At 47.5% G+C, this 16,962-nt stretch overlaps 2 protein-coding genes across 2 annotated transcripts; both read right to left on the bottom strand.

Annotated features, from left to right (window-relative positions):
- Positions 1 to 2,309: 2,309 nt before the first annotated feature.
- LOC121781752 lies at positions 2,310 to 3,476 on the bottom strand. The gene has a single exon (XM_042179443.1). It carries the CDS (start codon positions 3,474 to 3,476, stop codon positions 2,310 to 2,312), a length of 1,167 nt encoding a protein of 388 aa, XP_042035377.1.
- Positions 3,477 to 14,627: 11,151 nt separating this feature from the next.
- On the bottom strand, positions 14,628 to 16,749 carry LOC121781751. Its single transcript, XM_042179442.1, has 2 exons — positions 16,471 to 16,749; positions 14,628 to 16,233 (listed from the first exon to the last, which is right to left on the bottom strand). Exons 1-2 carry the CDS (start codon positions 16,747 to 16,749, stop codon positions 14,854 to 14,856), a joined length of 1,659 nt encoding a protein of 552 aa, XP_042035376.1. The 3' UTR covers positions 14,628 to 14,853.
- Between the last annotated feature and the right edge of the window lie 213 nt (positions 16,750 to 16,962).

Raw genomic sequence — 16,962 nt, 5'->3', positions numbered from 1 at the left:
TCTCTTTCAAATTAAACTACTCAATTCTCAGTTCTTGTAGTAGAATCCACATGCATTTATAAGGTGATCAATCAAATAAATGTATAAGCACAGAAGAAATCAAAATAACCACATGAGCCAAGGCATAGAAAACGGTAATCAATTAAACATAAGAATCATCGTATCTCCCCCGCAGAACTCTACGGAAGATTTAGCTACTCATGTCCGTCACAAAAAGTCATAGAAATATTCGAAGAAATATTCAAAAACATTGTTGAACAAAAATAAACTAAAGTATGAACTCCTAGAATTGGATTGGGCGGATTGGAGGCCTCGTCTTCAATCTTGCGATGAATACTCGTCCTCTGCTCGTTCTTCTCTTCTTTCTAGGTGAAAAATTGGTATTCTTGGGGTAGGAGGCGTGTATATTTGTATCGTATGCGTCCTCTTCATATTTACTTAATTAGGCTCTAATTTCCATCATTAGCATAGTCGGACAAACCTGGCGGGTCACCAGGTTTGTCGAGCCTCGAAGTTGGCGACTCGCCAGCTGCTTACAGCGTTTTTTCCCGTGCGTTACTGGCGGGTCGCCAGGTTCGTTTGCATGCGAACCCGGCGGGTCGCCAGCTACGTCATTGCTACGCACAATCTTTGTAAAATGGCTATAACTTCTTCTACCGACCTCCGATTTAGACGTTTAAGATATCCACGTGAAGCTCTTTCGAAGACGAAGAGAATGATATGCATTATGGACTAATAGGACTTCAAAATCTCCAGAAAACTATATTGAACCAAAACTGCTGCATATCCACATATTTTGTACATTTTTCTACACATTATTCACAAAAGAGTCAAATTACCAATATCATAGAGAAGTAGTTATAACCATGTCTCAAAGTACACAATATATGATCAAAACCAAGTAAATCTACCCTCTAAAACCATGAAAAATCCAAGTGAATCAGTTTCTCTTGTGTCATTCACTGTTTCCTTGTGTGATTGATCGGTGGTGTAGCTGGCGAAGGAAACTACTTCGGTTGCCGGTGTGTTTGTGAGATCTAGGGTTTGGTGTGTGAGAGATCTGGTGCGAGGTTGTGTTCTGTGGTTCTAGATCCGATGTGAAGGAGTTGCGTGGTGTTGATATCGACGGTGAGAGGTGAATCTCTGGTCGGATTCGACGGTGCTCCCTTGGATCTAGTTTCTGGTTGAATAGGTCTGAACTGTCGGCGGGTGGCTGAGCCATAACTTGTGATCTATTCTGTCTCCTCTTGCTTTCTTATTCTTCTTGTGTGTAATATCTTAGATCCTGTAGGATCTTGACTAATGTACTTAGTGTCAGCTACGGTGAATCAAGGAGCTAGCTAGGGTTTCAACCAAGAGTTGTAATAGCTAGATTATATTACTCGTAAACAAGCTTGTAATCTTGATTAAATCAGCCGCGTGGCTGAGAATTTGGCTGAGCTCTCTTGTAAGAAGAACAAAAAGGTCTCGGTAATTAGTGAATCCGGACTGGTCTGATCCCTACACGATGGATGTTGTCTTTGCTGCTAATGCTATTATCATTATTATGATGAGCATCGGCGTATTGTTGAGTAATACAGTTGCAGTAAATGTTTCAAACTCGAAGATGGAATTGAAGGCTTTGATGGATTTCGGGTGGCCTCATGTGAACTCCACTGCTCTATCACTGTCGATGGAAAGGCATCACTTGCGATGATCATAGCCGCGTTGCAGAGTTAAGCCTGCAGTCTCAATGATCATGAACCTGAGTGCACTCAAGGAAAACTAGATCAAAGAGAATAGATAGACTAAAAGAAAACTGAGGAAGTGCATTAAAAATGATGTAGTCAACTCACAATAAAATCCATCTTCATATAATTCTTCACTATTTAAATATATTATAGTACAACGATTGTAAATTAATTTCACTGAAAACCTCGGATATGGTATACAAATGAAAGTGAAAATGTATATTCAATTAAAAATATCGGATCCATCCCATGTTTTGTGTTTCCAGCAATGCAAATGTGGAGTATTTGCGATTAAACTACTCATAACGGTAAAATTATTCAGCAGAAGAATGACTTATCTAAATCAAAGAGTATAATTAATCTAAATCAAAGAAAACTAAGGAAGTGCATTAAAAAAGATATAGTCAACTCACAATAAATAATATTGTCGTCAAAATACATAAAAACTAAATAGGCAATTCAAATAGTGTAAATAATTAAGTAATTCATTAAATACACACACCTCACCAGCAGCAATTACAGTTTCTTAAACAGAGTAAATTAATCTCTTCCACAATTACGATAGTATCCTACTATCAATCAATCTTCTGTAAAAATATCATACCACTTCTGTGCATCGATTTCCTCGAAAACCAAGGATGTAGAATTGTGAGAGGATGTGAATGAATCCCTCGCACAAGAAAAATGAATCCAATAGTCGCATTGTGAACATGAGAAAGCCGGTTGATCTACCAATCCCGGGATGATTTGGTGACAATACCCACACCTCTCATTTCTTCCATAAGTAAGCATCCGTGTAAGTGTGAGAGGATGAGAGTGACAAGTCAAGCTACTTTTGCCTCCGAACTTGACTTTGGACAAATGGCCAAGCGAGGGAATGCAGTTTACGTGGAAAGAGTAGTCACATATAGCACAGTGGTAGAACCAATACTTGCACTCTATACCTTCCTCACACACCTCGCATATGTCATGATCACTACCAGTATTAATAGTAGCGGTAGTGATCAAATGCAGAGGATGTTGATCAAATTTACGAAAATGAACCCTTTTTGGTAGTAAGGCACACCTTATATGAATGTAGAAATGGCACGTAGTGCACTTATAGACATCATGAAGGGTGGAGCGGCGGGAACAACAAGTCATGGGGGAGGCCTGAGGCGATAGGCGGGTGGTGCGAAAGAGAATGTGTTGGCTGTGTGAGCTGTGCTTTATAATCATTGGGGTAGCCATGCACGACAGATCAACCACCAAGAGACCTAAATCATCTTCACGAATGTAGTAGCAAGGTGCATTGGTAGGAAGACAGCAGAAAACGCAGAGAAATATTGAACTGAAGTACCATTTTTCCGGGTCCAGAAAAGGTTGTGTCTTTAGTGAATTGTAACCAGTTGGAATCTCAAACTTGATAATGGGGAGAAGCTCTGAACACACTTTATGAGCAAGGAAAGAGCAGCCGCCAGTTTGTTGAGAGCATCTGTAAAATGGAGATGGAATAGTAATGGTTTGTGTGCATATATCACACACTAGTCTTTTATAATTATAATTACGATCTTCTTCTTCATCATCACCAACTAGGACCAAAGGATGCTTGTGAAAATTCTCAATTACGAGCTTCCTATCTTCATCACTAGGCTCCTCCCCATCTGCTTGCGAATATGTACGGATCTCCAAATTTGGAAATGTGTCCAACTCGTCGTCCGGTAGTTGGATCAACTTTAGGCTTGTTTCTGCAATGAATATATACATAGTTAATAGATGCTATTAGTATATGAAGTCGAGTGAATGAGTTATATACAATCCTTACGTACTTGATTGAATTTTGTCAAGTCCACATCTGACATGAGAAAAGTCCAAGGTTTGGGGACATAAATAGATGGCGTTATGGGAATGAAGCAAGGATTCGTCGCAGCCAACGCACTCACTGTCCCGGGAACTGGCAGGAATAGAATATACGAGAAGGAAAGGCCAAGGATTAGAGAGGAGCTTGAGAGCAGTAGGCAGTATGGTGCAGTCTTGATGAATCCAAAAATTACATTGTTGGCAGGAGAAGAAGAAACCATCATGTCTCTCCCCACACGCATCGCAACGAGACAAAATCTGTCTACAGTGAGCCACGAGAGGGTGAGGTGGATGGCTCTTGTGTTTGGTTTTGATCTCTGATGAATCCGCGAATTTCTGATGTTAGGAAATGCTGGTAGAGAATAAAGACTACGACACAATGAATTTACGTGGTTCGATTTACTGAAGTAAATCTACGTCCACGGGAAGAAGGGAGGGCAAGATTGTATTGCTTGATCTGGGATTACAGCTTACAACACAGACTTGCTATATGATATTTTATCTCTAGAGCCTGCCTCTTCTACCTGATCTAAGTTATATTTGTACATTGAACTAGGATCGTGGTTTGCAGCCCCACTAACAAGATCGTGGGTGAGCAATAACTGCTCAATAACTGCTTCGTACCACTAAATAGATCGTGGGTATAGTGGAGGTCGTGGAGGCCTTTCATGAGTCCACTAACTCCTAGTTCGGTCGAATGCTGAGACCGAACTGCTGGACTTTACCGATCAGCTCTTGCCGATCTGAGAGGAGAGCTTGACTGGTCGGCTTTTACCGAGCTGTAGGCTGAGTCCGAACTCTTTGGTCGTGCCGAACTCTTTGGTGCCGAACAGATACTCTTTCTTGGGCTCTGGGCTGATGGGCCGTCACTGTTATTGGGCTTGCCATTAGGGTTTAGTTCGTACCCCATCACTACCCCCCCGAAAAGCGAAGTGAATCACTTCGGCGAGGTGAGTCACTTCGGCATTCTGGATAACGGTAAGGGGGAGGCTGACGTCAGGGGACGTGCCTTGCGCGTGCCTGCATTAAATGCGACAGTAAAATCCGGCCGTTGAATCCTGAAAAGGTGGGATTCGAAACAGCGCAACGATTTCGAAATCTTTCCCGAATCTGATAAATATGCTCTTTCTTCCTCATTTGAACACTTTTGCTGTTGCGTCTTCTATACTCTCTCTTTCTCGAGAAATTTTCTTCCGCTTTCAAGAGCTTCTTCAGACTTTCTTCACGTTCAAAAAGTAAGAAAAATGGCTTCTATTTCTTCTTCGGAGTCGGGTAGCGGTAGGAGAGGCGGTAAGGGGTCTTCTGGCCGGAAAGAGTCCGGGGAGAAGACCGTAGAGTATTTCCATAGTATTTTGAGTAGGGATACTGTGATATCCCTACCCGAAAAATACTTTTTTCCTGGGGGGAAGGCGGTGGTACCTGACGGTGATCATAGGGCTGACTCCCCGCCGGAGGGTTACGCCACCGTGTACGAGGCCTGCTTAGAATGCGGGCTTCGTTTCCCCCTCCCTTCTGCCTTTATAGATTTACTAGATTTTTTTCAGCTTCCTTTAGGCCAGGTGACTCCGAACTCTTGGAGGCACTTGTCGGCCTTCGCTGCCGAACTCCGTAGGTTAGGAAGGGATTTGTCTTTGAAGGCGATCCTTAAATTCTTTCAATTTAAGAGGAAGGGGTCTTGGTTCTACTTGATCCCTGTACAGCCCTTTAGGGCCTTTTGTAAAACGAAGTGGCCGAAGTGGCAAAACCGCTTCTTCTACTATGATAGGACCGCGGCTCCTAGTTTTCCCTGGAGAGGGCCGAAGTCCGTTATCCGTCATCCTCGGCCTGAACCGTTGGACGAGCTCGATGGCGAGCTCAACAAGATTCCCATAGTTAGGAAACAATACACGGAGTCTGAGCTCGTCAAGGGCGACGTCATGTTCGACATCTCGTCTTCGGACGAAGAGGCCGAGGGTGAGGCTTTCTCTTTCTTTATGCTCTACTGCTTTAACGAAGAAAATCTGACTTTGTTTTTTTTTGTTTTTTGACAGTGAACTTGCTGAACAAGGCCGTCCGCAAATCCTCCGAGCTTGTGGGGCCGGAGAGGCAGAGAGCCCCTCGGTCGGCGTCTAAAGCCGAAAAGAATCCGAAGAGGCAAAAAACCTCTTCTTCGGATCCGAAAGAGCCGGAGCCGTCTTCGGCTAAAGGGAAGGGGAAATTTCATGAGTCCCCAAGAGTGCCGGGGAAAGACCTGGTCATCTCCGAGGTGGTTGCAGACATCCCGGAACACGTCCCTGAGCCTTTTCAATGGCCGACGAATTTTGTGGAGGTAAGCTTTCTGACTTGGCTTCTTTTCCACATTTTTTGATGGCCCTTCTGTTGACTTTTTTCCTTGTTCATCTTCAGAGAGCGAAGCTCGTCTCCGTGGAGCTCTCCAAAGCATCCCACGACTACGAGGAGATGCAGAAGAAGTTGCATCTTGCTCGTAGTCTGGCCGAACAGGCTGAGGCCAAATTTGAGAGGGCCCGAGCTGCTAGGATCTCGGCTCAGGATGAAGCTCGGTCAGCCAAAAACCAGCTCATCATCCTGCGAGAGCAGACGAAGCACCGGGAGGCTCAGAAGGAGGCAGCCGCCGTGGCTGCCCAGGGGGAGGCTCTCCGTGTTTACACGGAGAAACTCTTTTTGAGCAGCCAGTTCTCGGCCTTTGTCGGTAGTCTGGTAAGGCTAATTACCGATAAGGGCGAGCAGGGGGCCGACGTCGTGCTGCCTCTGTACAGCCGAGAGATAGCAGCTCGGCTTCAGAATCTGCCGCTCCTTGAGGAGCTCGCTTCATCCTCGGTCCTGCTTTCTGCAGACCGAGTCCGGAGTTGTCGAGCTGATCGGGACGAGAACCTGGAGGCTATCTTTGCCTCCGTGGGACCCGTTTCACCCGCTTCGACTTACAACGGAGAGGGTGAGGCCGAGCCGCTGGAGCCGGAGGCCGAAGTCGAGCAGGCCGGGCATCCGGAGAAGGAAGCCGATCAGGAGGCGGAGGCGAGGCCGGCAGGAGGCGAGGCCGAGGCTGAGGTAGCTCAGGAGAAAGAAGCTGAGCCAGACCGAGGAGCCGGAGACGAAGCTGGCGGAGTATGATTTCGTCTCCCTTCTCTTAGTCTAGTTTCTTCCTTGTAAAATGGCCTTGAAGCCCTCCTAGTGTAAAAAATTTTCCTTGTGAATGAAAAATTCTCTACACTTGTCTTCGTATAGCTTTTCGTACTCGCCTTTACTCCTGTTGTATTTTACTATCTGCTCGGTACAGCTGCCGAACTAATATAGCTGCTTTGTACCCAAGGAGATGGAGATACTTCACTGGAAACGGCTGTACTCTTCGGCTTTAGACGAAGCTGAGAAAAGAGCTATAGCCGATCAGACGAAGAATGACGAGCTTCTGGCTCGTTTAGTGAAGCTGGAGGCCGATATCAAGGACTTAGAGTCCGATAAGAAAGATCTGGAGGCCGAGCTGAATACGGCCATTGCTGAGAGGACTGCGTATGAGGATTATATCCGTGAGCGCGGGGGAGTTACCATCTCGGATGTTCAGAGTCGAGTTGACGAACTGTGGGAGGAATATCATGTACTCCGTAGGAACAATGTGCTGGAGAGCCCGGCTTGCCAACAAGTTGTGACATCACTGCGGCGTTGGGCTTCTCGGTACAACATTGTTCTTTCTCGGCGCCCCTCCATAGAAAGATTCCTTCGGCATATCGTGCCAACAGATGCTCGCACTCCAGATCAAACCTCTGGTTCCCTTGCTCAAAATCTTGCTCCAAGTCAGCAACGAACTCAGGAACAGCCGGAAACGTCAAGACGAGAACGGGCTCAGGAGCAACCAGAATCGTCAAGGCAGGGACGGACTGAAATTCGCCGAGGAGTTGCGACTATGAGTGAGCTAGATCGACAGATGCTTATTGCCGAGACTCTTCATCGCCGAGGTGTTAGGACTTCTCGGGCTCGGGGAAGAGGCGTTGGGTCGAGGATAGCATCTCGTCGACCTGCTTATTCTTCATTTGCTCGGAACAACCGAACTCGGCTTCCAGAGGATTTTGCAGATAGGTGGCTTAACTTTAGCAACCGCGGACAGTAGAATAGTCCTTTGTAATGGCGTAATGCCTTCTCGTAGGGGAGCTGAATTGTCTGCCGAACGAGATTTAATAAATGAAATTTTTTCCTTTCGCTTTTATCACTGCTTACTTACAGTTCTGCGAAACAATTTCATCGTGCTCGTCATCGGTCTTATGAAGTGAGCTTCTTTGATCGGACTCGTCTTTGGACTTTGAGGGAAACTTCTTTGACCGGACTTGGTTTGTGTTCTAATTTGGCGATTTTTGTCACCGGGATCGAACTTTCCCTTGTCCTAATTCGGCGAGTTTTATCGCGTGGATCGGACTTTCCCAGTTAACCGAAGTGGTCTTATGAAGTAAACCTCTTTGACTGGACATGGTCGTCCTCGGTCTTATGAAGTAAACTTCTTTGACCGAACTTGGTCGTCCTAATTCGGCGAGGTTTATCGCATGGATCGGACTTTCCCTTATTGCAGTTCGTTTCAGACGAAGTGCTTATTTCTTAAGCCGAATTGTGGTCTTGTATCTTCCTGAGAAGCTTGGACTCACAATCGTTGGCTTATTGCAGTTCGTTTCAGACGAAGTGCTTGTTAAGCTGAATTGCGGTCTTGTATCCTCCTTGGAAGCTTGGACTCACAATAGTCTTTAATAATCGATCTAAAAAGGGGATCAGCCTTTAAAGAACGATATACCTCGGTACCATTTGTAAGAGACGACAAGCACATAGAGACAAAACACATAGAGAAAAAATGAAAAAGATGAAAAAAAAACTTTAAACTTTTTATAAAACGACAAGTAAAAGGTACAAGTAAAAAACAAACAAATAAAAACATGTACCCCTATGACCGAACTAGACATAAGACAGACTGACCGGACTTTGTCTCTTACAAGTGGAACTTCTTGAGGTTGGAGACGTGCCATGTTCGGGGTACTTGTTCTCCTGACATGTGAGTCAATTTATAAGACCCTTTGCCGAGGACTTCTGACACCCGATACGGACCCTCCCATGTGGGCTCGAGTTTGCCCAGCTTTTCTGCTCGGCTTACTTCGTTGTTTCTCAAGACGAGATCTCCCACTTGAAATTGAAGCTTTTTCGCCCTTTGGTTATAATACCGGGCTACTTGCTCCTTATACTTGGCTGCTTTTATGCACGCCAACTCTCTTCTTTCTTCGGCGAGATCTAGTTCTGCTCTCAGTCCGTCGTCATTCATTTCTGAGGAGAAATTTAGAGTTCGGGGACTGGGTACGCCGATCTCCACCGGAATTACGGCTTCAGTGCCGTACACCAGACTATACGGAGTTTCACCGTTGGAGGTTTTGGGTGTAGTTCGGTAGGACCATAGGACTTGAGGGAGATTTTCTACCCATTGTCCTTTGGCTTGTTCTAACCGAGCTTTTAACCCTTTCACCAGAATCCGGTTCGTTACTTCCGTTTGTCCGTTTGCTTGGGGATGGGAGACCGAAGTGAACCGCTGTTGAATGTTCAGCTCTTGGCACCAATTCTTGAACGTCTTGTCGGTGAACTGAGTCCCATTATCCAAGATGAGGATGTGGGGTATGCCAAATCGGCACACTATGTTCTTCCAGACGAAGTTCAATGCCTTTGAGCTCGTTATCGTAGCTAATGGTTCAGCCTCCACCCACTTCGTGAAGTAGTCCACGGCAACGATAAGGAATTTCATTTGCCGAGGAGCTTGAGGAAGTGGTCCCACTATGTCTATGCCCCATTGCATGAAAGGCCAAGGGCTTTGCATAGTGTATAGATCGGTCTGCGGCATCCTTGGGACATTTGCATGAATTTGGCACTTCGTACACTTCTTGACGAGCTGCACTGCCTCTTGTACCATGGTTGGCCAATAATATCCCCATCTCAGAACTTTTTTAGCTAAAGCTCTGGCTCCGATGTGGCTACCGCACGATCCTTCATGAACTTCTCTGAGGATGTAGTCCGTCTCTTCTGGTCCTACGCACCGCAATAACGGCTGGAGGTAAGACTTTCTAAAGAGGACTCCTTCATGAAGTTCGTACCGAAGTGCTCGGCACGTGATCTTCCGAGCTTCTCTCTTATCCTCGGGCAATTGTCCTTGATCCAGATACTGCAAGATCGGCGTCATCCAGTTCGGCGAGCTGGATACTGAATGTACCTCGGCTTCATCAATGCTTCGATGCATTAATTCTTCCGCCTTTGAGCTCGGATCTGAGGCCAACTTACTTAAGGTATCTGCTCGGCTATTTTCCGCTCTGGGAATGCGGATTATCCGAAAATAGGAGAAACTTCGGCTGATGCTTTGCGCTTTGTCCAAATACTTCTTCATTCTCTCGTCACGAGCTTCACTTGTACCCAACATGTGATTTACTATGACTTGTGAATCACAATGGACTTTGAGAGATTTGACGAGCAGACTTTGCGCTAACTGGAGTCCGGCCAGGAGGGCTTCGTACTCGGCTTCATTATTAGTAGTGGGGAATAGGAACCGAAGTGAGTAGGCTACCTCGTGTCCGTCGGGAGCGACAAGTAAAATACCAGCTCCACTTCCCATCTTGTTCGAAGCTCCATCTACGAATCCGCTCCAGCAGTCCGGCGGCTCTACTTCGGATTCCAAGGGCTGTGCTAGTTCGGCACTGGCAGAATTCTTCTGTTCGGCAATAACAGGAATTGCTTGATCGAACTTCGCTTCTGCAAGAAAATCTGCCAAGGCTTGTCCCTTGATGGCTTTCCGAGGTAGATATTCAATTGTGTGCTCTCCCAACTCTATAGCCCACTTGGCGATTCTGCCTGATGCTTCTGGTTTGGTCAACACTTGCCGAAGTGGCAGATCAGTTAAGACGCATACCTTGTGAGCATAGAAGTATGGCCGCAGTCTCCTTGCTGCATTTACTAATGCCAGAGCAATCTTTTCCAGAGGTTGATACCTGGTTTCTGGACCTCTTAATGCTCGGCTTGTAAAGTAGATGGGAAGCTGCTTTAGGCCTTCTTCTCGTACAAGCACCGCGCTGATGGTTTGATCCGATGCCGCTAAGTATAAGAATATTACTTCGGCTTCGGTTGGAGCAGAGAGAATAGGAAGCTCGGCTAGATAACTTTTGAGCTCGTCAAAGGCCTTTTTCTGCTCGGCTCCCCACTCGAACTTTGGTGCCTTTTTCAACACCGTGAAGAACGGCAGTTGCTTTTCGGCTGCTTGAGAAAGGAATCGATTCAGTGCGGCTAGACATCCGGTTAGCCTTTGCACGTCATGTATGGACTTCGGCATCGCCATGTTTTGAACAACTTGAACTTTTGAGGGGTTTGCCTTGAGTCCGTCCTTTGAAACCCAACAACCCAGAAACTTTCCCGAATCTACCAAAAAGGTACACTTTTGGGGATTAAGTTTGAGGTTGGCTTTCTTGAGCACGTTGAGAGTGGACTTGAGGTTGTGCTCGTACTCCGAAGTGCTTTTGCTTTTGACGACTATATCGTCAACATACACTTCGACCTCCTTTCCAATCAGGTGCCGAAAAAGCTTGTCTACCATCCTTTGATAAGTGGCTCCGGCATTCTTTAAACCGAATGGCATCTTTTTATAAGCGAAAATGCCGAAATCAGTAATGAAGGCCGTTTTTGAAGCGTCAATCTCATCCATTAAAACTTGATGGTATCCTTTGTACAGATCAAGAAAACAAAAAATTTCAAAGCCTATCAAAGCTTCTACTTTTTTATCTATGTTCGGAAGGGGATAGCAATCTTTGGGACAGTGCTTATTTAGATCGGTGAAATCTATGCACATCCGCCATCCTCCTTCCTTTTTCTTGATCATGACAGGATTGGCCACCCACGAAGGATACTTCACTTCGAATAACACATCCGCCTTCAATAATTGACGGACTTCGTCATGGATGACTTGACTTCGTTCTGCCGCAAAGAGTCTTTGCTTCTGTTTTATCGGCCGGACTGAAGGATCAATATTTAACCGATGAGTGATTACCTCGGGGGGCACTCCGGTCATGTCCAACGGAGACCATGCAAAGACGTCTTTATACTCCTTGAGGAGCTGGATGGTTTTTTCCCGAAGTAGGGGCGTTCCCTGAACTGTCATCGAGTTCGGCTCCGGTATGACTTCGGTCATCGCCTCTGACTCCGGCTGCTGTGATTGCTATGCTTGGTGGTGCCGATCTGACTGCTCGGCACTTCTAAGCGCAATTTGCAGACATTCCTTTGCTCTCTTTTGGTCACCTCGGATGACCGCTATCCCTCCTTTAGTAGGGATCTTGATGGTGAGGTGATAAGTGGAGCAAACGGCCCGAACTGTGTTGAGCCAGTCTCTTCCCAGGATGATGTTGTACGGGGACCGAGCTTTCACCACGAAAAACTCAATCATCGTACTGGAGCTAGTAGGCGCTTTCCCCACCGTGATCGGAAGGCTGATAATACCTTCAGGGCGGGTGTCCTCCTGAGCGAAGCTCTTCAGGGGAAGCGGAGCCGGACTGAGCCGAGCTGGGTCCACTTCTAGTTTGTCAAAGCACTCTTTAAAAAGAATGCTAACCGACGCTCCTGTATCCACAAACACCCTGTGGATCAGTTTGTTTGCCACTCCGGCTTGGATGACAATGGCGTCTTGGTGAGGAGAGATGGCCGGGACGGGATCAGCATCCGAGAACGTAATCACTTCGTCCTGCTTCAGCCTTTTATGCGTTGGCTCCTCTCGATTGGAGCCTCTGCGCTCTGACTTTAGGGACGACTTGGTCTTCCCGGCAGGGAGAGCGTCAATAGTCTGGATTACTCCATCATATTGCGGCTCGTCATCGTCTTCGGGATCCGGCTGCCTTTTCGGATCCTGAGGAGCGCAGTTCGCACCACTCTGCTTCTTATTCTTCTTTGGCTGCTTGCTTTGGTATTTTTTCAATGTCCCTGCCTTCACAAGAACATCGATACCTGCAGCCAAGTTTCTGCACTCCTCAGTATCGTGACCGTGGTCTTGATGGTAGGAGCAGTAGCTATCCTGTGGTCGGCGCGCGGCTGATTTCGTCATCCGCTTTGGCTTTTCGAATAGGTCAGAGTGCAGTTCGAAAATTTCCGCTCTCGGCTTGTTCAGCGGTACGAACTGAGCGGGCGGCTTCTCGGGATTGAGACGGGGTCCCAATCTGTCTTGCACCGGAGCCCTTTGAATTCTTTCAAATGGAGTCCGGCGAGGATGCCCCTGATCGCTATGATCGGGCTTCCTTCTGTCTCCTCGGGTCGATGAGCTGTCTAACGACCGTTTGCGACGGTCTGCCTCATCGGCCCGGGAGTACTGGTCCGCAATGTCCCACATTTCCTGAGCTGTCTGCGGACCGCACTCAACGAGCTTCCTGTAGAGAGCTCCGGGCAGGATTCCATTTTGGAATGCCGAGATGACAAGCAGATCGTTGAGATCGTCTACTTGCAGGCATTCCTTGTGGAATCTTGTCATAAAGTCGCTGATTTTTTCGTCGCGACCTTGACGAATGGAAAGCAGCTGAGCCGAAGTGATTCGGGCTTCCGCTTTCTGAAAGAACCTCCTGTGGAAGGCATCCATTAGATCTCGGTAAGATCTGATGCTGCCCTGGGGGAGGCTATCGAACCACCTTCTCGCGTTCCCGATGAGCAGCTCAGGAAACAGCTTGCACATGTGGACCTCGTTGAGACCCTGGTTCGCCATGTTATATTGATAGCGCCCCAAGAAATCGTGAGGGTCCACGAGCCCGTCGTAAGTCATCGACGGAGTTCGGTAGTTCTGTGGTAGGGGAGTTCGGGTGATGTCGTCCGAGAACGGAGTCTTCAGTGCTCCGTACACGGCGAATCCGATATCTCGTCGGTATGGAGGAGATTGAGTTCTCCTGTGATTCCGGTACCGAGGAGGAACTGGAACATGTTGGGGACGGGGATTCTTTCTCCTGGGAGATGCGACACTACTGCGGTAGTGACTTTCTTGTGCGGAGGGAGAAGGAGAATCCGCCGTTTTCGTCTCCGGCTGCTTTTGGCTTTTTTGCAGGAAGGTTAAGAATTCCTCCTGCTTCGCCGCCAAAAACTGCTTGACAGCCTCATTCAAATCGGGCTGCTGGGAAGACTCAGTGGGACGATTTTTGGAGCGGCTTGTTCCTTCGCCATGAGAACTGGTGGTGGATTTATCCCTAGGCTGTTTTCCAGACCTATGGGATGGATTGGCTTCCTCCTGGTTCTCACGGGCAGGAATACGGGTACTCTGCGATCTGGAATGCATTTTTTGGGTGGAAAAAATGGATCGAAAATTCGCTTTATCACAAATTTTGTTCTCTGTTTCCCACAGACGGCGCCAGTGATGAATCCGCGAATTTCTGATGTTAGGAAATGCTGGTAGAGAATAAAGACTACGACACAATGAATTTACGTGGTTCGATTTACTGAAGTAAATCTACGTCCACGGGAAGAAGGGAGGGCAAGATTGTATTGCTTGATCTGGGATTACAGCTTACAACACAGACTTGCTATATGATATTTTATCTCTAGAGCCTGCCTCTTCTACCTGATCTAAGTTATATTTGTACATTGAACTAGGATCGTGGTTTGCAGCCCCACTAACAAGATCGTGGGTGAGCAATAACTGCTCAATAACTGCTTCGTACCACTAAATAGATCGTGGGTATAGTGGAGGTCGTGGAGGCCTTTCATGAGTCCACTAACTCCTAGTTCGGTCGAATGCTGAGACCGAACTGCTGGACTTTACCGATCAGCTCTTGCCGATCTGAGAGGAGAGCTTGACTGGTCGGCTTTTACCGAGCTGTAGGCTGAGTCCGAACTCTTTGGTCGTGCCGAACTCTTTGGTGCCGAACAGATACTCTTTCTTGGGCTCTGGGCTGATGGGCCGTCACTGTTATTGGGCTTGCCATTAGGGTTTAGTTCGTACCCCATCAATCTCAACACCATCCACTGCTGCTGCTGCTGCTGCATCCAGAGGATGCATTTCGAGATAGCACTCATCACATTGGTAGAAGAAATTTGGACTTCTGATACGACCCTACGTCGTATCCCGTTCTCCGGCGTCCTAGCGAAGGATCGGCGGTAGCAAAGAACCGGCTGTGCGCGGGAATTCCTCTCCGTCGGGCAGCGCGAGATCTTAGTAAAAGAGAATTTCTCAACACGTTATTGGACCAACAATGATTTTATTGATTTACTGAATGAATGCAAATAATAACCATTTATCCCTATTTATAATACTCAAATACTATACCCTAACTTATTGACCAAGATAACAAATATATGGAAGGATTTGGTGAATCAAAAGATATAATAAGATATAGGATCGTATCAACTCCCCCACGGTTAAAATCCACCTTGTCCTCAAGGTGGAAACCACGAAGCAACGAAGAGAGTTGAAAGCCGACTTTGGCGAGACATCTCCTCCTGGATCAAACACACACCGAACAACTAAACGTCTCACTTCATCTCCTCCATCATTAAACAACAAAGGACACCCAATGTGGGCGGCAAAATTCCATCCCAAAACGAAAAGCTTGTCCATGCTTCCAAGAGTGCTCAAACATGACGTGTCATTGCGCCTTTTTTCTCCACCGCTGAAACCTTCATTCACATATCTGTTTAAAAAATCGGTCTTCATATTGATGAGCTCAAGCTTAGGTGCCACGTAGCCATAAAACTCAATTGGACCAAGCTCTGGTAATCCAAGTTCCCTCCTCCTAGCATTGTAAGCCATATTTAAGAAGTCAATATAGCTTACACCTGGAATTTCAACTGATGATTGAAAGCTCATAAATAATCCAACAGTAGCTCTTTCCTCAGATTCCATCTCACGCAGATCAAACCCTTTGTACATTACACTTCCTCCTGTAACCTCATAATCTGGATGACCAGCAAGGGCCTTTGCAAATGTACTTTTCCCTGAGTCGTTCTTCCCCATCACAGCATGAACCTCTCCATGGCGGACGGTAAGATTAACCTCTTTGAGGATAGGCTGCTTGGACTCGGCGATGACAACGGAGAGGTCTTTGGCTTGAAGCAATAGGTCAGTGGTCGAGGATGAAGGGGCCTCGATGGCGACGGAAGCTGATGGCTGCTTGCCGCGATCCCCGTCGCCCTTGACCGTGTATCTGGCCCCTGAAGATGCACCAGGTTGGGTTGCCTGTTGTGGCCCATGAATTGAAGAATCGTCGCCAAACCCTAATCGCGGTATTGACGCTACCGCCGGCGCCGGTGGTTGTGCGATGGCCGCACGCCGTTCCGACGCGTCGATCCTCCGCGGCGGGTCCGAATAGCGATCGTCCTCATGTCTGCCCCTTGCCGTCTCCCACGTTGGCGCCAGTCTCCCGGTATGGTCGTCGACCCTTTGCGGCGGGTTGTCCCATGCTGTCGGGCGTCTCCCCCGAACTCCCTCGCCGCCGGATCCGTAACGATCCCACCACAACGCCTCAGAACTTAGCGGCTGATGCGTAGCCCTAGACGACCGCCCGTTGAACCCTAACAGGGGCTGTGAAGCCACAGTAGTTGCTGTCGACAACAGCGGACTTTGTCTTCCTGAATCGCCTCGCCCCCAAGGGCTGTCCCATGTCGTCGAGTGTCTTCCCCCGTGATCCTCGTTGAAGGGGTGTTGCCTTGGTGTCTCTCAATAGGCAGGTGGGTCCCAACAGGTACGAGTCCATGGTGGGTCCCAGCAAGACCCCGGACGGCCCCTGCCTCCGCGGCTTCCCCGCCCTGCCTGTTGGCTGTCCCGAAATCCCCCACTAGGGTTTCGAAAATTATTTCCCCTGTCACCATAACGTGTACGTCTAAAACCCTTATCCCCCCAATCATCTCCATCCTCGAAAACCGACGGCGGTTCTGCATCGCGAGAGATTACCGGTTCCAGAGATTGGAAGCGGCGATCTGTGTCGGCCCTCCACACCTCAAACTTGTCGAGGCGATCCAATAAACGATCCAACTTACCACTCACCGAGTCATCAAGATGTAACTCCTCCGGTTGACGAACTTCGAACTCCCCATCTTCCAACTGTGATTGATGCGAGTTCCCAAAATTGCGACGATCAACAGGCTGTTGACGGCGCGATGCACCATTCGGGAACGAATCTGGGCGTGAAGAGCCCCCGACCGCCTTTCCGTTGTTGTTAAATCGTTTCATGAGCACACAGGATGAAAGCACCAATTGATACGACCCTACGTCGTATCCCGTTCTCCGGCGTCCTAGCGAAGGATCGGCGGTAGCAAAGAACCGGCTGTGCGCGGGAATTCCTCTCCGTCGGGCAGCGCGAGATCTTAGTAAAAGAGAATTTCTCAACACGTTATTGGACCAACAATGATTTTATTGATTTACTGAATGAATGCAAATAATAAC

This window comes from Salvia splendens, chromosome 20, assembly GCF_004379255.2.
Source record: "Salvia splendens isolate huo1 chromosome 20, SspV2, whole genome shotgun sequence".
NCBI lineage: Eukaryota > Viridiplantae > Streptophyta > Magnoliopsida > Lamiales > Lamiaceae > Salvia > Salvia splendens.
This window is presented reverse-complemented; position numbering and strand designations above follow the sequence as displayed.